The sequence below is a fragment of the Hypoxylon trugodes genome (genome assembly GCF_022578975.1).
Source record: "Hypoxylon trugodes strain CBS 135444 unplaced genomic scaffold F4822scaffold_6, whole genome shotgun sequence".
Classification (NCBI taxonomy): Eukaryota; Fungi; Ascomycota; class Sordariomycetes; order Xylariales; family Hypoxylaceae; genus Hypoxylon; species Hypoxylon trugodes.
In genome coordinates this window covers 1,853,069-1,874,923 of record NW_026250021.1, presented here as the reverse complement: position 1 = coordinate 1,874,923, position 21,855 = coordinate 1,853,069, and the positions used below count along the sequence as shown (strand labels likewise).

General features: G+C 47.3%; 5 protein-coding genes across 5 annotated transcripts; 3 read left to right on the top strand and 2 right to left on the bottom strand.

Annotated features, from left to right (window-relative positions):
• Positions 1-1,590: 1,590 nt before the first annotated feature.
• Positions 1,591-3,214, top strand: F4822DRAFT_290701 (uncharacterized protein). Its single transcript, XM_051455016.1, has 4 exons — positions 1,591-1,654; positions 1,714-1,931; positions 1,985-2,079; positions 2,131-3,214. Exons 2-4 carry the CDS (start codon positions 1,817-1,819, stop codon positions 2,896-2,898), a joined length of 978 nt encoding a protein of 325 aa, XP_051313490.1. The 5' UTR covers positions 1,591-1,654; positions 1,714-1,816; the 3' UTR covers positions 2,899-3,214.
• A 40-nt stretch (positions 3,215-3,254) lies between these two features.
• F4822DRAFT_407366 (uncharacterized protein) lies at positions 3,255-6,057 on the bottom strand. The gene has a single exon (XM_051458483.1). The coding sequence runs from the start codon at positions 6,024-6,026 to the stop codon at positions 3,627-3,629; it is 2,400 nt and encodes a 799-aa protein (XP_051313489.1). The 5' UTR covers positions 6,027-6,057; the 3' UTR covers positions 3,255-3,626.
• Positions 6,058-13,524: 7,467 nt separating this feature from the next.
• F4822DRAFT_430461 (transcription factor TFIID-domain-containing protein) lies at positions 13,525-14,459 on the top strand (the record flags this gene model as incomplete). Its single annotated transcript, XM_051461305.1, has 4 exons — positions 13,525-13,775; positions 13,834-13,921; positions 13,974-14,388; positions 14,443-14,459. The coding sequence occupies 4 exons, from the start codon at positions 13,525-13,527 to the stop codon at positions 14,457-14,459; spliced, it is 771 nt and encodes a 256-aa protein (XP_051313488.1).
• A 303-nt stretch (positions 14,460-14,762) lies between these two features.
• On the bottom strand, positions 14,763-17,054 carry F4822DRAFT_290609 (putative fructosyl amino acid protein). Its single transcript, XM_051455014.1, has one exon. The coding sequence runs from the start codon at positions 16,767-16,769 to the stop codon at positions 15,279-15,281; it is 1,491 nt and encodes a 496-aa protein (XP_051313487.1). The 5' UTR covers positions 16,770-17,054; the 3' UTR covers positions 14,763-15,278.
• On the top strand, positions 17,055-20,401 carry F4822DRAFT_290540 (uncharacterized protein). Its single transcript, XM_051455013.1, has 2 exons — positions 17,055-17,218; positions 17,323-20,401. Exon 2 carries the CDS (start codon positions 17,443-17,445, stop codon positions 19,933-19,935), a length of 2,493 nt encoding a protein of 830 aa, XP_051313486.1. The 5' UTR covers positions 17,055-17,218; positions 17,323-17,442; the 3' UTR covers positions 19,936-20,401.
• The last annotated feature ends 1,454 nt before the right edge of the window (positions 20,402-21,855 follow it).

Sequence of the window (21,855 nt, the reverse complement as noted above, 5' to 3'; positions counted from 1 at the left end):
TCCCGCTTTTCTAACGCCCCAAAGTCTTGCGGTCGCTTCTCTTCTTCAATCATTCGAAACTCTCCCAACTTCAATCGCCAACCCCACTATTCGCAATGACTCAATAACAACAAAAAATGGCAGATCTTTGGGGCTCATCCAACTATGCAGCATTATGCAAGCGCGTACAGTTGCCATTTATTAGCGTGGAAATAAACGACTAGAATATTCGCATTGATTGATCCTCATGATCACTCTTACAACGGGAATGTCGATGCTATTAAGTAGCATCATATCAAAGCGATCAATTCAATGCTATGATTTTCCTTGGCTTGATCGCCAGCGAAGCTCATTTTCGCATGGCAGCACTCAAATGAAGATCTGCGTTTCTTCGTTTGAATCAGGCAGATAAATCGTTGTCGCTACTACACACTACACCGCTCGCTCACACAGACGCGACCCTGGCGCTATTCCCACTTAGATGCAGATGCGATATTTAATATACACAATATGATAATAACTCAACATCAACACCGGGCGCCGGGCACCGGACAATTCGAACGGATAGATACACTTACTGTGTCACTAAGAGTATCATCAGAAAGCCTACTCTCAACCCAACTAAACAGGTTGTAGGCGCCTAGTGTAGGTATGTATCATGATGCTGTTGGAGCTTCTGATACGTTTTTAATTCTTATCCGTCCTGCTCGTCATATCAAATGAACAAAGACACAGCCACCTTTTTTCTGGGTCCTATAGCAATTTCGCGACCTAATTTCTATTTCGGGCTCTCCCCGAAATGGCAATGTTATCGAAGAGACTCCTACCTGCAACCGGAAAGCCTTGTTCCCTTTGATGGTGAGCTCTTAACCTTGTATGGCGCCTGCAGCTAGAGGGAGTTACAGTGTCTCTTAGGGGGACTCAGCTTTGCTGGTTTAACACGTGATGATTCCTTGATTCTCTCGCCTTTACTATGTGCTATTGTTTTTCTTTGGTTAGTTTTTAGCTGACACCCCTTATACCAACTGTTAGAGGCTGGTTTGATCTGCCGCGTCTAACGTTTGAGGCTCCTAGTGCCGAGAAACCCCAGAGCCTCAAAGCGGCCAAGAGATCCCCACGCATTCTTGGCATCTCAAGTTTCAATTCATATGATCCCCAAGGATCTCCTAATTGATCTCCCCGGCGTCACTCCAAATCTGGAGGTCCAGATCTGCACTCTTTTCTACACGCTTCGTATGATCTGCCAAACTGGTGATCTTATTCTACTTCGCCCCATGTTTGGAGTGGGGCGGAATTTCCTCTTGACATGTTTGGACTTGGTGGGTCTGCTGTCTTCCACAATCCAATGAGGGCCTCGTTTACATGACATGCTCCCTGTGTTTCTTAGGTTCTTTGATACTACCAGGTATTCTATGGCCGTAGCAAGTGCTATGTTTACCAGCATTGTTTGTAACCATGGAGCCGTTGGGATGTGACCGTCTATCACAGGAACCTTGCGCAGTTATGACAATCGATGATGGGATGGCCAAGTTCATCCAAGGTTCTACGCATTTCGATTGACCATAAATTGTGGCCTCCCCGTGCTGTTCAACCTGTTACTTTTTTCATTCCTCACACATCCGCATCAGTCCCAACCGTCAACCTTTCCTTTCTTGGTTGTTTCTTGTTCTAAGAGGTAGGTCGAGTCGTATATCCTGACGACAATGTTCCAGTTTTCGCTAACGGTTTCTCCAGCTGTGCTCATACCTTCTTTACTGTATTACTTTTTTTCCCCGACAAATTCCCTTCAACCCACTCCTTATTTCCTGTTAGGTGTCTGGATATACACTCTTTCAACATGAAGAACTTCGGAGCTATTTTAATGGTCTTGGCCGCCGGTGCCTCGTTCGGTGCTGCCCTACCTACCCAACCTGCCCCAGGTGCCATCGGGGCCCGTGCCACCCATGAATTCGGTATGCATTAGTGCTCCATGAATACCTGGTTCACGCTAACGGAACATTTACAGCTCTAGATGTTCGTTTCCCCAAGAAGAACAAGCACAACAAGGGTGCTGGAGCCGGTGCCGCTGCGGCTGCCAACGGGACCGCAGCCGCCGTTGATGTACGCTCTCCTGTAAGGATCCTTTGTTTCTACCACTAATCGTATCGCTAGGCTGGCGCTGCTGCTGCCAACGGTACAGCCGATGCCAACCAGGGCAACGGTGCTGCTGATGCCCAAAATGGCCAAGGAAACGGCAAGGGCAAGAAAAACAAGAACAATGGCAACGCACAGGATGCCGCCGCTGCACAAGATGGAGCCGCCGCCCAGGACGGAGCTAATGCACAGAACGGAGCCGACGCCGCCAACGCCCAAAACGGTCAAGATGCTGCTAATGGACAAGATGCCGCCAACGGTCAAGACGCCGCTGCTAACGGCCAGGATGCTGCTGCTAACGGACAAGACGCTCAGAACGGAAAGGCTGGAAAGGCAGCTAAAGCGCAACAGAATGCCGACGCCCAAGGTGCTGATGCTCAAAACGGACAGGCCGCCCAGGATGCTCAGAACGCCAACGCTCAGAACGGAGCTGGCGCCCAGGATGGTGCAGCTGCTCAAGACGGTGCTGCGGCACAAGATGGAGCTGCCGCCCAGAACGGTGCGGACCAGCAGCAAGGCGGTAACTCTCTCACGGACCTAGTCGGATCTTTACTCGGCGGTGGTGCTAACGGCGCGGGCGCGAACCCATTGGCAGATATCCTTGGAGGCGGTAACAAGAACGCAGCCGGCGGTGCCCAGGACGCTGGTGCTGCCCAAGATGCCGGTGCGGCTCAGGGTCAAGCCCAGGCTGGTGGTGCCGCCGGTGCCGCCGACGCAGCTCAACAACAGGGTCAGGGTCAGCAGGGTGGCGGTCTCGCCGGCCTCCTGCAAGGACTCCTCCCTTAAGTGAACACACAATCTTTGCACATATTTGATTGAATCCGGCAAATCGGGGGAATTGTAAATATAGGGCATAGACGGGGTTTTTTCTATTGAGCTGAGCGGCTCTCCGCGGGAAACAGCGCGGAAACTTGGGATGACAATGAAACGGCCTTGGATATCAAATCTAGCTAGTCTAGAATCATGTATGATTGGAGGTGTATTTATTCCACGCCGTGAAGGGCGGTGGGGGGATCGGTTAAGGCCTAACGATCCGACGCCTATCAGGAACTCTTTATTTCTATAACAAGTACACCAATGAAAGTTGCGGATGTGGGAAAGATTTTTTTTGGTTTTGATGCTTCTCGTGTGATTTGTGTGATGTTCCTAATGAACATTGACTTAGTTGTGACGTTTTACTAATGTCAGCCTTCATAATTGCAATTTACCAACTGATTGATGACTTAAACTCTTAAATCATTCGTAAAGATATTGGATGCTATTTTCAATTTCTGGCTTTTCGCTCTAATGTCTTCAAATCATACAACAGCTTGCTACATCTCTAGTATTAGACTTCATCAGACATTAACTTTCCACCAACTACCACCCCTTCTAAATCACCATACATTTAATCATCCCTAACGATACAGCCACGCCAATACCCCAATTCTATAAAAGATCGAAATATCGCTTTTTGCTAGATTAAATGGTAATACATCCATTATAGATCCATAGAACCAATATCCTCATCAAATTTAGATCGGCTCATCCCTAGGTTCAATCAGAACCTCATTTACAGAAACATGCGGCGGCTGCTTAAGTGCATACATAATCGCACGCGCGACATCCTCAGGATCTAAGACCTTGGCACCGGTCGGTTCGCCGTATTTTTTGATAGCCTCAGCATCCGTCGATATACCCAGGAGCTCAGTTGCCGTGTTACCTGGCTGTACAGATGTGACGCGGAGTCCAGACCCGGCTGTCTCCAGACGCAAGCTCTGTAATGTGGCCTCGACAAAGAATTTGCTTGCTGAGTACACGCCCAGACCCGGGAATACTTTACGACCAGCGTCGGATGAGATAGCTACTATATGACCGGCGTTATCACCGCCGCGCGATAACATAGTGGGTACCGTGGACGCTAAACAATGAAGGAGCCCTTTGCAGTTGACATCCACAGTACGCTCCCACTCGTCTTCTTGTACGTTGGCCATCATCGTGAAGTACATAACACCAGCGCAGCAGATGAGGATGTCTATAGGGCCAAGTTGTTCCCTTGTCGTTTGCATGAGAGCTTCAACTTGTTTGCGATCCGTAACATCTGTTCTCTGGACGAGGACTTTGCCGCTACCTCCGGATTTAGCAAGTATCTTAGTCTTGAGTGTTTCAAGAGACTCGGTTCGGCGCGCTGCAATTACAACGTGTGCGCCTTCTTGCGCTATGGCGGTAGCGACAGCAGCACCGATGCCGGATGATGCACCAGTAATAACTGCGACGCGACCAGCTAACGGGCCTCGTTTCGATGGGTTTGAGACTCCATTAACCTGGGTACGGCGGGGAGGACGTGGGAGCCAACCTCGGGCGCAGAAGTGGCGGGCATAGGTCTCCAGCAATTTGTTGTCAATTTTCGGACGCTCAAGGCCAGTTTTGGTAAGAGCAGAGCCTGTCTCTGGGTCCTTAAGGACAGTCACCCATTTCAGGAAGTCGACAGTAGGCATACCGCGGCGGAGGATATCCACAGTAAAGATATTACCTCCTTTGCTAGATCCTCTCTCTTCCTCCCATAGGCGAACCCATTCATCCCACCCAAGAGGTTTCGTGGGGTATCCAAGCTGGTCTAATATTCCGAACAGTTCCTTGGTAGTCACAGGAGACGGGTCGCCCAAGTGGAATATACGTTGGTCCGTCTCAAGATCGGCAAGTGAGGTTATAGCTTTGCTGACAAAGTCGACTGGTGTCATTTCGGCATACCAACCCTCGATGTCCGGTGCATGACCCAATTGAAGCGACTCCACAATCAAGGCATTCAAGAGATCGTAAGTATTTGTAGAGCCGGAAACACTATGGCCACTGATGGTGCCCGGACGGTAAATCCTTGCCGGCAATCCACGTTTAGCAGCCTCGAGTACAAGTTTTTCCGCCACCCATTTAGTTTGTCCATACCCGTCGATTAATTTCTCAGGTACTTCGTCTACCTCTAATATAGTATCTTCAGACCAACCCTCAACCGACGGGGGTAATACACCGTTGGTAGAAATGTGGTGTACGGTCGCACCAGCCCTAGACGCAAGGCGTAGGATCTCTCTTGTGCCATAGACATTAGCGCCTTGCATAGCAGCATAAGGATATACAAGGTTAACCGTAGCAGCAGAGTGAATGATAACTTGGACTCGAGCAGCCAGTTTTTCAAATTCCTCGGGTGAAAGACCAAAACGCTTTCGAGCTAAGTTCGCTGGTATAACTTCAATACGGTCCAAAATCGAATCATTCCAAAGACCCAAATCAAGAAGATTCTTCCGAATGCGCGCTGTACCGGTTGAATGGTTATTGTTTGCGAGGTCGGCGAATCGAACAAGGCATATTACGTTTGCCGAAGTTGTTTCTAAAATGGTATTAAGTAAAAAGGCTCCCAGGAACCCAGTTGTACCAGTAAGTAAGACGGTATCCGCATCACTGAGGCGTTGCAACTTCGCTCCCGAAGGTTGTATATCGCGAGGGAGAACGGAATCAGCACGCAGAACAGCAGGTAGATCTGCCTGTACGGCCGCGGTATGGCCATCACGCGCATCGCAGACCACTTCCAGGTGCCCTTTCAATGTTGGGTTTCCGGCGAGGCGCCCCAAGGGTACAGGGAAACCATAGGCTCCCGTCAATCTCGTTACAAGCTCAACTAGAGCTAAGGAATGACCACCGAGGTCAAAAAAGTCGTGTTCTTGCATCATAACAGACCTATAAGGTATGTTCAGAGCGGCAGCCCACATCTTTGCGATGTCCTCGATCGTGATCTTTTGGTTACGATCGCCATTTTGACCAGGGCCAATTGATGATGTGGGACTTCGTGACTTAGCCGGGGCAGGCAGACGTTTGAGGTCGACTTTTCCGGATACTTCGTGAGTAGGAAGGCTATCTAATTCGACCCATAGAGCTGGGATCATGTAATGTGCTAAGTGTTCCGATAGAGCGCGCCGCGCGGCCGGACTGAATCCGGACTCATCAATCTTCACAGCTGCTCGGTCATCGGATTCTTCATCAGGAACGACGTAAGCAAGAAGCTGGCGATCAAGACCATCTCCATGAGAAACAACCACACAGTCTTGAACCGCAAGGTGCTTTATGATGGTATTCTCCACAGCCGGTGGCTGTACACTATAACCCCTGATCTTGATCATGGCTCCTACACGTCCGGTGATTTCAAGAAGTCCCGAAGGAAGTATTCTTGCAGTGTCCCCAGTCCTGTACATTCGTGCTCCAGAAGTCGGATCAAAGGGATCTTCGGTGAAGGCCTTTGCAGTCGCTTCTAGTAAGTTCAGATATCCGCGCGCCAGTAGCTTTCCACCAATGAATAGTTCTCCACTAGTACCATTCCCAACCTTCTTGCCCTCCTCGTCAAGAATGTAGGTGTGTTTTGGGTCCAAGGGAGGTCCAACGGGGACAACCCGAGCTTCTTCATTAAACATTTCTTTGATATCTCCGCAAGCAATTTCGTGAGTTTCGCTAGCACTGTAACAATTAAGTAGGCGGGCATTCGGAAGTGCCTTCAATCCACGGCGTGCAAGATCCGTCGTCACGACTTCACCATTCAACCACACAGTTTGTAAATTCGGGAGACGAGCTCCGAGTTGCGAATGCCGAGAGAGTACTGTTGCCAGTAAGGTTGGTGTCATAAGGGTTTCCGTAATGGATTTCGAGCGAAGCAACTCGACAAGAGCAACAGGATCGTAACTCGTCTCATCAGGAACAGTGACCACAGTGGCTCCACGCAGTAATGGACGTAATATCTCCCAGATGAAAAAGACATTACAGGCCACGCGATCACCTGGCTTCAGGTCATTTATGCTAAATCTCAGATCATAGGACAAAACAGCTGCCCTATGCGGATTCGCAATTCCCTTCGGTTTTCCCGTGGTCCCAGACGAATAAGATACGAATGCTAATTTCTCTAAATCATCTTCCGCAGGTAATGCAGGCAACGTTTTAGCGGTCCCGTTCGACAAAGCTGCACCATTTGTATCTGTCGTCTTATCATCAAGGATGATTAAGGGGGTCTCGGACTTGATCTTGCCGGCATGAGCCGTATGTGTTATTACCACAGTGGGCCTCGCATCTTCGATAACATCCGCTAAAAGACTTGGGGGGTATGCAAGTTCAAGAACCAAAAAAGCTCCACCGGCACGAAGTGCAGCAAGACAAGCAATGATGTAGTCCGCGCTTCTTCCAAGCAAGACACCAACAAGGGCATCTCGGCCAACTCCATCGTGGCGAAGACGTGTAGCTAGGGCATCAACTTTTCGGTCGAGCTCAGCATACGTCAATGTTGTCGGTCCATCTTCCAGAGCAACGACATCGGGAGTAGCCTTGACCTGATGGCTGAAGAGCGCAGATAGATCCTTGTTGATATCAATGACTGCCATTTCCCCTTCTCTCCAGTCAACCAAGCTAAACACTAGCGTTGCTAACCCGGAAAAGACAAAAAGTCCGTTCAGTCGAACTAAGAAGCACACCCTCTGAGCACGAGCACGTGACCACCTTTTCTCTTGAAAGATGGCCGGATCGAGGACTGGAGAAACTTTATTAGGTCCGAATTAGTGAATTCGGGGTCTGGGGAATATGGAAGATGCCCGATAGTGTAGACTAAAGGGTTGCTCGAACCGGACTATCTCCTAGAAGCGAGGGACGGGAAGTTGAAAAAAAAGGTTGAAAAGATATGTCAACAAGTGTGGAGCGAAGAAGTGGCTGATGTTTAATCTGCAACTGCTAGGTACATATGTAGGTACCTTAGCACGAAATAGAAGTGAGTGTGCCGTAAGCGGAGCTTCGTTGGGACCTTCCTCACGACGTATCACTGAAAGTACAATGTATAATGGAAACAAAGAGAAGCGGTGACCGGGGTTTTGCTAGCTTTGACGCAGGTACACATGTTCAAGTCCCGAGAAAAGGAAGTAAGAGGGACGGATACATATAATGTAATGTGTCGCCATAAAACATTGAATGGAGGGAAATAGATCCAAATTTTTACACCAAACGTACACCGACTACCCAAGCTGTTCTTATTCTGGACCGTTCGGGTCCAGTCCCGACTCTCCTCCGAGTTGACGTTGTCGCCATTGTCATACTAAATAAGACAGTACAATAGGTTTCTTATACGAATAGGAATCCTGATTAAGTGCGGGATGTCTTCGTCGGTGCGTAATGGACTGTCATAGATCGACTGAAAGGGTTTACCTTGCTTTAAGGATATGCAACCAATTCGCCTCAGGGTTTTCTACTCGACAAGCCCCAACAGGGTTGGCCAACAATCAGGGACAATCAAATCTCTGCACCGAATTATAAGCGATTGGTTTTTAGTGGAAAGGAACTAATGTCACCCAATGGTTAATAGTAAAGTCTGGATTGGTTAATTCAAAATAGTTTGTTGAGTTTAAAGTCTAGAAGCTTCAGAGCCGCCTAAGTGAAGTGGACTTCCCCCCCCCCACTTCGATCACATCATCGCTCTATTTTTCTTTCCAATCATATAGAACTATTATCTAAGTACCCCCACTCCGGACTACAAATTGCCGGATACCGACGACTTATCGGGACAGGAGTACGATCGGTCCACCCCGGTCGGAGTTCTGTTTATGATCATGTAGTACACATATCGCTATCTTCTTCCGATGTAGTGAATGTGTAACCGATGCCCCTCATTCCTCAAGTACTGCTGTCCGGTAACGAACAAAGATGTAGGGATAATCCAACTTTTAGAGTCTGCCCGATATGTGTCACCAAAAAAGGATAGTCCACTGATTCGGATAGTATACACCCACGTCAAGCTATAAGGACAATTATGAGGATGGGTTGGGGGTCTTATTGCTTCGAGATGATTTCTACCTTTCCCACTTTCGGGGATGACTGAAGAGTGATCTGGCGCTACTACTGTGATACAGTAGCCTTGACCTGTAGCTACTTGATTTCCTAGGCTGAATTTCTTGGGTACCTTGGAAATCGTCTTCATTTAAATCAGTCTAGGTCTAAAATCCCGGGGTAGATCTAGCTGATCAGATCACAATCCATCGACCTCAAGCTCCGCTTATAGGGGACACTGGCCGCTTTAGAAACGAAGGCGTTGTACATGTCGCCGGACTTTGGAGCCTGACATGTATCCGAGGCTCTCGGAGATTGTGAGCAATTTCTCTTTTACATTCCGGTGACCCCATCCAGCTGTAACTAACTATGGCTGTTGGCAAGTACATAAGTACTTGGTGATAATCTCTGTGAACATATTTGATATCTTTTTATCGAGCACTTGGTGTAGGAGTTGTAGAGCTAGATATTATAGTACTGAACCTATTTATTATGGGGATGGTTGTGTGCTACGCCAATCAACATCCTCCAAAATGCATCGGGTAACGCTGAGTTCACGGATAAACCACCCAAGCAACACGAAGAAAAAAAATACATACATTCACAAAAAAAAGAAAACAAAAACATATAACATACAACACTAGGGATTCACTGATCGTCACCGACCCAGCTACTAGTCTAGCGGTATTTGATTTATCTCTGGGAGAGCGGACGGGATCCCGAGTTTTCCAAATCCTATGGTCGTATGTGATAGACAGTAGAATCAATAGACCCTATATAGTTATGGTTAGTGTCGGTAGTTTCCAAAAGCGGATAGCTTGTGCGGTGTTAGGATATAGTTCTATATCAAAACATTTATGAGAGTGATTAATTCACGAAAAAATGAATTACGTTCAGTATAATTAGTATTAACATAGAGTGTAAGCGGTGATTCTGTAGAAAACTCGGCCTACCGCGGTTTCCATATACAGCATGTGCTAATCATCAGTTGGAATCTCATTGGCCTTTTTCTCAGTCACGGGATTACCGTGTGACCTACATCTGATTTGGGAGACGAGTAAGGTATCTAAGTACCGATTATCGATAGCCTGGTTAGGGTTTTTACACAATCCATCCATGTCTCACAAGCCGTTTGCAAAGAGGGACTAAAATTCTAGGGTTGATAAAAATTGATAATACAGTAAGGCGCACTGAGTACTTCAGGGTACTTACATATATGTACCATATCTAAACAGCAAATTTGCATAGCCTGCTTCGCGTGCATTGTCAGACCGTATCGTTGCATCAGGTGATTTGAAAGTACCGAGCGCTTGCATACGTCTTATTACCAGCCAAGCCAGCCAGCCTTCCTTCCAGTGTATGCACTCAGGGATGTCGCGTCATTGACAGGACCAGCGCGAAAATTAACGCTTAGGCAGAATTGATACGATGATAACGTCTAAGAATACGAATTTGAAGCCTGAACCATATGTATTGGCGATTGAATTTGCAATATTGCCGAGATAGTTTAGAAAAGTTACGCTAAATGCGCAAAATAAAGCGCACCGACCGGTGCATTAAAACTCTGTAAGATAGAGTGAACAATGAGTCATAAGACGGGCCAAGAAGGGATACATGACAAGGAACGGCTGGTTGGTATGGCTGGATGGATGAGGCTGGCAGCCGCTGTAAGAAAATTTTCTTAAAAAATAAAAAATGAGAAAAGGAAAGCAAATGAATGCGAGTGGCGACTTACAGGGGTAACCTTGTATATAAGAGGCTAACTGTACACTAGGGCAGGTCCCGCCGTGTATACCGATAGAGTACGAAACCAAATAATGGTTACCAAAACAAGGGGGGTGAACAGAGTGTAGCAGCCTGGAAGTACCTACCCAGCTACACTAGGGGGTCCCTGTTGTTCAATTTCCGACCAACTCGGGTCGAGTGATAACGAAGGGGAAAATGATGAACAGGATAAATGTAAAATATATCAAAATAGTCCAATATACTGACGCCATACATCATCCGTAAAGTATTGTTTGGTAAGGAAAATTTTCTCGAAATGTTGCGCCCAAAATTGATGTTTCTCACTTAAAAAAAAGAAAATGACTTACATGTAATTCGAGGGTGGTGGCATTCTCCGATTGCGGTCGCGGCTCGTACCTCCGAAACCACCGAAATGAGACCTGAGACTGATCAACAAGGAGGGATCTTCGTAGCCAAACAAAGAAACGAGCAAAAAAAAAAAAAAAAATAAAGAATTTGGCGGAAAAGCGAGTGCGATAGTAACGTAGTCTGTCAATCTTCTACTACTCGCGCACGATGAAAGAAACACTTGTTTGTACGCGCAATCTTCTCATTCAACATTTGTTTGGGATTTCCGTTTGCTATAGAAATGGATGAGATGGATATCGTTGTGGAGGCTGAGTAGGCGACACAGAGATAGCTACTGGCTAAGAATTAACTAAAACAAGAAAAGAGAGAAAAAAAAGAAAGCATGAGAATAGGGGTGAAAGAGGAGGTATTGTGCGCGTTTCAGGGAGAAAAAGGGGGGCTAGGGTGTTAGGGTGGCAGGCAAACCCAGGCCTGTAAGGTGTGGTTGGGGTCTAAAATCCGTCTGCCCACACCCGTCCACTAAGATTATAGGAGCCTAGACGGGTGGTGACCTTCGGGTAGCCTGCGGCCCAGTGCGAGTTGTAGGGTACGATACTGGCTGACGAGACTTATGCGTAGAGTGCGGATGTTATTGACCGAGTCATGCATTTTTGCTGACCCGAGAAAATCGTGAATTCGTCGTTGATGAAAGTTGAGATTGTATAACTGATAAAAAAAAGAGGAAAAGGAAAAAGTGATATTTTAAATGGAGCGATGACACATATGGATGTTGTTTGTATTAGGAGGGAAAAAAATCGTGTTTGATGTTGTTGAGGCGCGTCAAATGTACTAAAGAATAAGTTTTGCTACCGGTCATAAGCGATGACGAGGAACATGAAAAGGACTTGGTCAGAACCTTGAGTGACGAGCAGGGAAGAGAAAAAAATTGAGAAAGATAAAAAAGGGGTAAGCGACGAGACATGATTGGATGCATTGATACTAGCGTGACCGCTAAGGGTGGGAATTAAGGAGCAGAGACTTGCGGGTTCCCGCCACACTGGGGCGTCCCTACCTAAAAAGTCAGTGCACACTTCCACGAGAGCGCTTGCACGAAAATTATAAATTGGCCAGCTCCCCCTCAACTTCAATGTTTCGAAAATTCTCGCGCTGCGGAAGCCCCGACCCGAAGGTCCCCTCTTTCTCAACCCCTCAGCCACAGCCATTTCCTCCACACCAGCCACTCGTAACCCTTGTCAGCAGTTGCTTGCCTGTCAATTTACGCCTGGCACCTAATTATTGTTTTTTATTCCCCTCCTTCTCTCGTAACCGCATCATTACGGGACCCCACTTCTAAAAAGTGATTGAAGAGAGAGTACGTACCTCACCGCCTCAAGTACTTAAAATCCCTCCCCACTTCACATCACATCCCAGTCATTACATCTTTCACATTCCTCCCATCATCATAACGTCACAGTCGTGGGCTGCTCGTCTACAATCAACGTTTCGCTTGGACACAATCAAGTGTCGCTGTTTTGCCTTGCTCGCCCGCTAAATCTAGTTGAAGCAACAGAATTACAAGGATATCGCCTCTGGCTTGTCCTTTTGTTACCTTGTTGCCCGCCTCTAGGACTCGAGCAAGTCGCAAGAAAATAATATTCCATCCATACACCAGCCTTAGTCCACAGCACCCGGGTCTCGGTGCAGTGTAGCCAAAGCAAAAAAAGATAGACGAAACAATAGAGACGAGATTTGAAGAAAAGTCCAAGACCGAGGATTTTATCTTCCCCCGATTACCGTCGTTGCCAGAGACCGAGTTTCCGTCGTCGTCGAATCGCGTTAGATCACTCGACCTCGACAGCCACTCGTACATCTTGCGCTTCGAATCAGTGGAAGAAAAAGCTCTCGACTTCCCCGATCTTATCCATCGAGAAGTGACCGTCTTTTGACACTTAGATATCCTACTTCGTGTGTGTGCCTTTGAGGTCAATTGATCGAGAGATCTATACGACCGACTCATCATCGTACCAGCCTTTACTGTGTTGGGGGAGACATTTACTTGTTTATCTCCTACACCTCACTTGGTAAGGCTGCCTATTTTTCTTTTCTCATTTTCCTTAGAACACCTCCCATTCCCTGCCGTGCATTGGAAGCCCCACTGTAGAAATTCACCCTTAGGAGGGGTACAGGTACCTGAGTTTGCCCCGCGAATGCTTTTTTTCCAGGTGGTACGCACTGAGCACCCCTCCATGCTGTGTTGCCCCACTACCTCGAACAAGTTTTACTATTTAGGTAGCTTTTTCTACTGAAAAAAGCGATTTATTTACATTTTACCAAAAACAACTTTCATCACTCAATCCTCATCCAGTATTCCACTTCGACCATACCTTTGATCAATCGCGCATTTGATTAATTTTGGTCGCGCACTCGCTCTTTTTGTTGGTTTCATCTCTTTCTAACCTCTGCTACCTTTAGATCTACCAGTCGCACTCAAAAGGTTATTTTTGAGATCGCATCTGCAAGATGGAAGGCATCCAAACCCATCCTTCTACAGCCGCACAGGCCAAGGCTTTCACGGCTCCCGGCTCGCTCTCCTTTCCCGGAGGCGCCGGCGACCTTACGCCGCCGTCGTACGACGCTGAGAAAGCGAACGGTCAGCGATTGGCGAATGGCGTCATTCAGCAACCTGCTAACGGTACCGGGGTGACTCCCGCCACACCCGCAGCTACGCCTGCTGCTGTCCAGGGAGGAAGTGGTCTGACTCCCACCTTGCAGTATGTATAACCCCTAGAATTTATAATAAACTTCTAGTTCTCACAGTGCATGATTAAGGAATATCGTCGCCACGGTTAACCTTGAGTGCCGCTTGGATTTGAAGACGATTGCACTACATGCTCGCAATGCCGAGTACAACCCTAAGGTATTACCAACCCGTCTATCCGTCATTTTGGACGTTTTGCTGACTAGCCCAGCGTTTCGCCGCCGTGATCATGCGAATCCGTGAGCCTAAGACGACCGCTCTTATCTTTGCCTCAGGCAAGATGGTTGTCACTGGTGCTAAATCCGAAGACGACTCTAAGCTTGCATCGCGCAAGTATGCTCGTATCATCCAGAAGCTTGGCTTCAACGCCAAGTTCAGCGACTTCAAGATCCAGAACATTGTCGGTAGCTGCGATATCAAGTTCCCCATTAGGCTCGAGGGTTTGGCATCGCGCCACCACAATTTCAGCTCCTACGAACCTGAACTGTTCCCCGGTCTTATCTACCGTATGATCAAGCCTAAGATTGTGCTTCTGATCTTCGTCAGCGGCAAGATCGTCTTGACCGGTGCCAAGGTCCGAGAAGAGATCTACCAAGCTTTCGAGATGATCTACCCCGTCTTGCAAGGTATGTTTTTAATTACTTGCGCTTTTTGTCAGATCAGTTTCTAACGAATTTTAGATTTCCGCAAGGTCTAAGAATCCCCTTCCGACTATTGATAGACCGTCGACGCACACGCGTCTCTTTCCCAATACATCACTCGACATCTCCGTTCTCTTCGACTCCTCGCTGGGGTTTGTAAAATACACTTTTCATGATCTTACGACTTTTTACCTCTCACGAGTTAACGACGAAAATCAGGATGGGTCACAGTCCATGAATTCTCGTCATCTGTATCATCGTCATTTTCACATTGCATTGCATCGGCGTTTAACAGGGAAATGGACCTACACCGGACGGGTCACGGATGATATTTACGGAAAATCGAAAAAATAAAAAACGCCTTTGAGACCCATTTGAGTGGGTTAGATTGCACTGAAACACTCCCGGTGGCATTCGCGCTGGTCGAAGTGTCGCCTTAATTCGACCTCTTTGAGGGAATGGTTGCATAGTCGGCGGAAGGGGCGTCGGCTAGGTTGCGGTATGCGGTATGCGGAAATACGTATTGGCATTTCCGCGGTGGAAGGGTGGAATGGATGATGCGTGCCTTTGAGATGAAATTATTCCATAGGCCAAAGGATCATTAGTGATCATGATTGTATGCCTCTAAGTTCTTAATCATCCGATCTCAAGGCGTCGGCGAAGTCTGAACCTTTTGCATTCACAAGAACTTTAGTTCCTACGAAGCATTCAGATATCAGACGGATGATTAATAACTTAAGGTAATTCCTTAGGTAGAGCATACATCGTTGCTTTATGCACATTATGAACATCCTCTACCGACCCATTGCCTGTGACTTGGTTTTAGTATCGTGATATATGCTGTTGAATCTGTTGTAACTCAAATCTTTTCTCGATTAATTTGCATGTTTCTTAAGTTCATCTTCCAAAATAAGACCTTGTTGTCCCGCACGACTTCCGTCTTCTGTTACTATTGCTTTTTCAATGTTGTCCACGGTCTTCCATTTCCATTTATTCTGAAACTGTTCAGGACATTTACCCATGATGCAATCTACCACACTATCACCAATGACTGGTAGGAACTTGAAGGCATGTCCACTCCCACCAGTAGCAACGAATAGACCTTGCCAATATGGGTGATAATCTACAATCCAATCGCCAGTAGGAGTGTCCGTATACCAACAAAGACGTGTTCGAGAGAAAGATCTATCCTTAAGCTCAGGCAAAGGTATTATCTTCCGTAAGCCTTCCAACAATTCCTTCTCACTCTCTGGTGGAATGGAGAGATTCGCATCGTCCAAGTGCGTATATGGTTGAGAGACAAGCTTTGGTTGTCCTTTCGCGGATCCTGGAACTCCTAAGGGTGATTTCGATAACGGTTTGGGGTTTATATATCCGTATGCGTGACGCGCTACCTTGAGAACTCGATTTCGAGGGGGGATAACGAAGAACCCAGTCGATAAGTTCAACATCACGGGGATTTTCTCTAGCTTTTTCTGCTCCTCTTCTGTAATATCCATGTATCCAAGAACTTGTCCTGTAGCTACAGCTTGCGATGAAAGATCAACCAATGTGGGAGTCCAGGCGCCCGCGGCTGCAATTGCTAGATCAGCCGATAGCGTAGTTCCATCTTTGAGTCGCGCGCCCGTGACTCTCCTCGTCGCATCATCCGTCTCAAGACTCTCGGCGGTGCCATTAAAAAATTTCACTCTCCCTGTAGCAACGACTCGTTTGTAATACCAATCCATGCTAGCCTCGGCATCAGCCCACCCACTTGCTTCGTTGAGATATCCCCAATCGGCGAATTCACCCGCACCCGTCACCTTCGCAACAGACCAGGCCGAATGCATCATGCGCACGGAATTTAATGGTCTACCCTCGCGTTGGGCTAATGCTAGAGCGTTCACCCAGCTCGTTTTGACATACGCGAGGGCTGTTAGCGTGCCGTCTGGCCGTGCCATGGGCCCGTCGTTGGCGGCTAGGACGAACCCGCTCTCAGTATAGCGACCCTCGCCGCCGAGCGCATCGGGTCCAGAGGTCTGGCGCCAATGCGCTTGCGCCTTGGCCGCGAGACCAGCATATGCGGGGTCGGCATAGTCTGGACGGATAATGCGCGATGAGTCGACGGAAGAGGCATCTCGGGCGGGGAATACACCTGTTTCGGGGGATCGGTCTAGAACTGTTATCGAGGTTGAGGCGAATTCCGGACGCTTGGTTAGGGCGAATGCGGTGCTGAGACCGAAGACACCGGCGCCGATAATTAGGATGCTATCGGGAGCCTTGAAATTACGGGCTGCGGCATCCGAATCGATGGCGGTGGCTGTAACGTCGGGGAGGACGGGACATGGGCAAGACAGGACGTCAGCCATTGTTACAGCTGGCGCCATAGGGTATTTTATCTATGGTAACCAGGTATCTGACCAAGAAGGGAAGGTAAGTCAGCTGCGGACTATGATGACGAAGCTCGTGCTACCGGAAGACTGAAGGGGGGTATCAGTTAAGGATGACGATGTAAGACATGTATCATAAGAAATGCTATCTGGCCATAAAATACACACACATCCCGAACTCTTTAATATTTATATATAGGGATTTTATGCTCCTCGTGCCGCTTCTAGTAGGCGAGAAAGATTGAATTAATCAGCTGGTGATACCCCACAAGTCGGGTTTTGTACATTGGAAGGGCGCTATTGGAGTGATTGATACGAGATCGTCTCTTTGTTATAGTCGTAGGGTCGGTCAAGATCGGAGGGGTACTCCGACTTAGATGTATACGTAGACGGTAAAGTTCGTGGCTTATGACTGTACGATTATTACTGTATACATCAATCTCGAGGTACGTACTAAAATTTATCAATGTTACATCCAATTACATAATCCAAAAATCGACCCTCAGATCCATGGATGTTCCTTCGATCTAACAGAGCTCTAATGCTCTAGCTTTCTTACCAAAACATCGATATTCCGGATCTAGCATCCTCCCTCAATAGACAATCGATGGGAAGATAATTACAGAATGCGACATCCTACGTGACAATTGCCCGACACTCCTCGCCGATAATGTCGTCCAAGAAATTCAACGCTTTCCCGGACGTTGAGGCGAAGCTTCAAAAGCCTTCGAAACAATCCGCGTTCGAAAAACAAAAGGCCGAGGCCGAGGCCAAGCGCAAGAGGGAAGCTGCCGAAACTGCCGCCGTATATGAAAGTTTTGTCAAGAGTTTCGATCACGATGAAGACGAAGACGATAACGGTACCGTATCCAACCAACAAAACGCGTTCGGTGCGCGTCAGCAAGGCGGCGCTTTCGGTCGAGATGGAGGTAGAGTACCACCGCCTAAAAGACATTTCGGTGCTGGACCTGGAGGTTCTTCAAATTCGAAGAGTGGACCTGGATCTTTGGGACCTCCGCCCACAGCCTTCAACAATAGGAGGAAGTATGATAGTCCCCAGCAGTTTAATAGGAAGCCAGCAGATGATACTCGGGGTCGACTTGGATTTCACGATGACGACAGTAGCGATGGTGGTCACGCGCCGAAATCGAAAGGCTTAGCGAAAGTGTTTAATGCGAGCGACGACGAAAGCGACACGAGAGCAAGGGATTTAGCAGAGCAGAGGGCTATAGCGAAGCCTACGCTGCGCCTAGCTAATCTACCACCAGGAACATCGCCTGCAGTCATCAAGGCCCTCATACCACCGAATTTAACGGCAGAGAATGTCAAGATTATACCGGGCGCACCGGGAAGTACCGAAAGAAAGTCGATTGCCGCAATTGTTACATTGTCCAAGGAGACACCCGCGACCGACATCGATACCGCAGTCAGTTCCTTACAGAATCGATATCTTGGTTATGGTTTCTATCTGTCGCTACATAGGCATCTATCATCTGCCGTAGCATCCACAGCGACATCGAATCTCGTATCCTCGTCCACGTCCCAACCCTTCGGCGCAAAACCCGTCCCACAAGCTAATGATAATAATAATCCCCACCACCAAGGTGGATTTCATCGCGGCTTTGCTCCCCCATCATCTTATAGTTCAGGCGGAGGCCCAGTGAATCGAACTATCTTACACGTCCCGGTCCAAGCACCAAGAGATATAAAGCAACTTCAATTAATCCACAAAGTTGTCGAATCGGTAATATCGCATGGCCCAGAGTTCGAAGCACTATTGATGTCGCGACCCGATGTACAGAAAGAAGAGAAATGGGCTTGGCTTTGGGATGCGCGTAGCGAAGGCGGGGTTTGGTATCGGTGGCGGCTCTGGGAAGTTATCACAGGCGCTCAGGTCAAAAATGGACGGCAGGGAAAATACATACCACTCTTCGAAGGTAGTCATGCTTGGAGAATGCCTGAAAAGGACTTACCGTACGAATACGCCACCGCGATCGACGAATTTGTGTCAGATTCGGAGTACAATTCATCTGATGAGGAAGACTATGATGATGAAGGGCACAAACCCGCGGATGGCGGCGAGAACGAAAATAACTATTTGAATCCACTCGACAAGGCAAGATTGACGCATTTATTGGCTCGCCTTCCTACGACGTTGACGAAAATTCGAAAGGGTGATATTGCTAGAATTACGACTTTCGCGATTACTCACGCAAGCAGAGGAGCAGATGAGATAGTGGAGATGATTGTGGCTAACATAACCAAGCCATTCTCATTGACTTCGGCAAACCCCGAACACAGCAAAGCTAGCAAGGATGGGGAAGACTATGGTGAATCACATAACTCGACACCCTTTCCTGAGGAGTCGAGTGTAAAACCGGGGGAGCTCCAAGATACGAGTGCTGCCAGTCTTATTGGGCTGTACGCTGTGAGCGACATCCTCTCGTCATCCGCAACTAGCGGCGTTCGACACGCTTGGCGCTATCGTCAACTCTTCGAGACTTCTCTAAAAGACGGCAAAGTCTTTGAAACTTTAGGTCTCCTATCGGAACGTCTTAACTGGGGCCGACTCAGAGCAGATAAATGGAAGCGAAGTGTTAAACTAGTATTAGGGCTATGGGAGGGTTGGTGCGCATTCCCACAAGAGAGCCAACAGCTCTTTACAGAGACATTTGAAAACCCACCCAGCGCAAAGAAAGAAGAACAGGTTGATGAAGTGGCCAAGAGGGGCAAGTGGAAACCTGTCGAGGCTGGTGGTTCGGGCGCTACTCAAGGCGAAAGCAGAGGTTTCGTACCTATATCCGCGGTCGCGGAAACGCGAGACGATGAAACTACGAATATGGATGTTGACGACGTGGATGGGGAGGTAATGGATGAAATGATGTCGATTGATGAGGAAGATATGGATACCGATATTGATGGTGTCCCGATGGACGATGATGACGATGGAGTGCCCATGGACGAAGACGCTGCAGATGTGGACCAGGATAAAAACACCGCTGTTGACGCTCCCGAAAGTAAAGCCGGCGGAGGGCAAGATGGCAGGAAACCCGGTATTGAGTCCTCATCCGAAGAGAAGCCAGCAATTACCCACCTGCCGAGGCGGCGTATGAGAGCTGTAGATATGTTCGCTGATTCCGATAATTCTGATAATGAGAGATGACGTCATAACGCGACGAAAAGAAACAACACTACGCGATCTTTACGGAGGATTGCATCGCATTCGATACGACTAATGGCCATATTGGCACGTTCCGACCCTGGGAATAAGGCAACCCAGTCTTGGCATGTCGCGAACGTGATCGAACACCTAGCGTTTAGCCTACCTACTCAGTGCTACGGTCCAATAGGAGCCCCTCCGAGAATAACCGCAGCCCTCGGTGTGTGGTATCTTGGAGTATATGTTCGGGGTGCCAATTGCTACAAGCTCGCTACGGCTGGAGCCAAAGACGCATGATCGAATACAAGGCTGAGACGGGATATATCTCGATGCTACGACGACACCTGGAAATGATACACCTCAAGGTGTTGTCTGGGATACCGGCGGTTTTATAACATCCGATAGCCTTATGGCAGATATCCTATGGTATAACATCTTGAGCTAGATAGATAATTGGACAAGCTTAGAGGCTTAAATATTAGCTCCTACTTTGAATAGATACCTAACACTCGGTACAGTTACATACTCGCAGAGAAGTAAAGTGAGGCTAGAACCGAATGCAATAGCCTTATTGCGTTTTCATTTCTACCTTCGATATCTTCGCGTGCGTGAGTGGCGTACATAGTTACATTAGTTACCCCTTCCGAGCCGTGTCTCGGAGATTACGATGGCACTTTGCGTTACGCGCCTTAGTCTTTATCAACCAATATGTTATTGATTTTAGTCGCATTAGATAGAGCCGGCATATAGTGGCGTGAGTTGAAACACTCAGGGCATCGTGAAATTGATAAGGCTGTCTTTATTGTGTGTAGGATATTAACAATGGCACCACTTTGCTAACTTCTTAGGCAGGCTGCAAGTGATAAATGAATAGCTATAGAAATTCACCAAGGCTGGATGAAACTTCTAGATATATTCATTTCCAAATAAGTTATCAAGCCTTGTTACCTGCCAAACAAGTCCAAAAAATGCGAATTATCGTGGGTGACGTGGTCAACCACCACCCACGTGAAATGTCACATAGATGAACCAATTGGAATGATCCCGAACACCCTATGACGTGAGAATTAACTTTTTCGGCAGTCGGCTCCTTTTTTGATCGAATCTTGGGGTTGTCTTCAGCGTTGTTTAACTGGTGAATTTTTGGCTTGGTATATAAGGGTCTTGATATCATGTTATTGGTACATATCTGAATATATTCTATGGAATATTTCCACCAGTTATTGCTTTAGTATGTTTTTCATAAGAATTCATTTTTATTATTAATTATATGTGATTGGGCTGAATACATATGTTTGTATAACAATGTATTATTTGATATTTGGTACATGTCCTAAATATGTCGTTCGTACTGACCAAATTCTTATTTATATCAGCAGAGTAGACACCCAACGTTATTAGTATGAACTATCAAAGCTATAATCTTCGAAGGTTCCTTACAGCTAACTTAAAGTAACATAAATTGCGCATACATAATGTAGGCTATGAGTATAATAATATCAACCATAGAATCATGAGCAGACTAGGTTTCTCGGCTGCTACCGAGGCTATGGTACTGCGATGACCTTTTATTTTATTATTTTACGGCTGTCACACTCTAGAACCCTCCGGAAAGAAGCTGGGACCGAAATGTGAACGGCTCACCTATATATAGTACCCCTACGGTCGATCCATGGATATATTCTCGTTAAAGAGCCGCTTTTCGAGTGATACCTGTATGTAAGTAGGTCCGTTATGTAACCTCCATCAAGATAGTACGTTTTAGATGTATAGATGTACCTGCTTAGGGCCATGGTCGGGCGCAAGAACTTGCCGAGTTTTGAAAGTGCCGTTACCTAAAGAGGAAAGGTGATAGCTCGCGATCGATTTAACCTTGAATTTTAGTTTTGGCGTCTTGAGCAAGTACCTATGCACGTCCTTTAC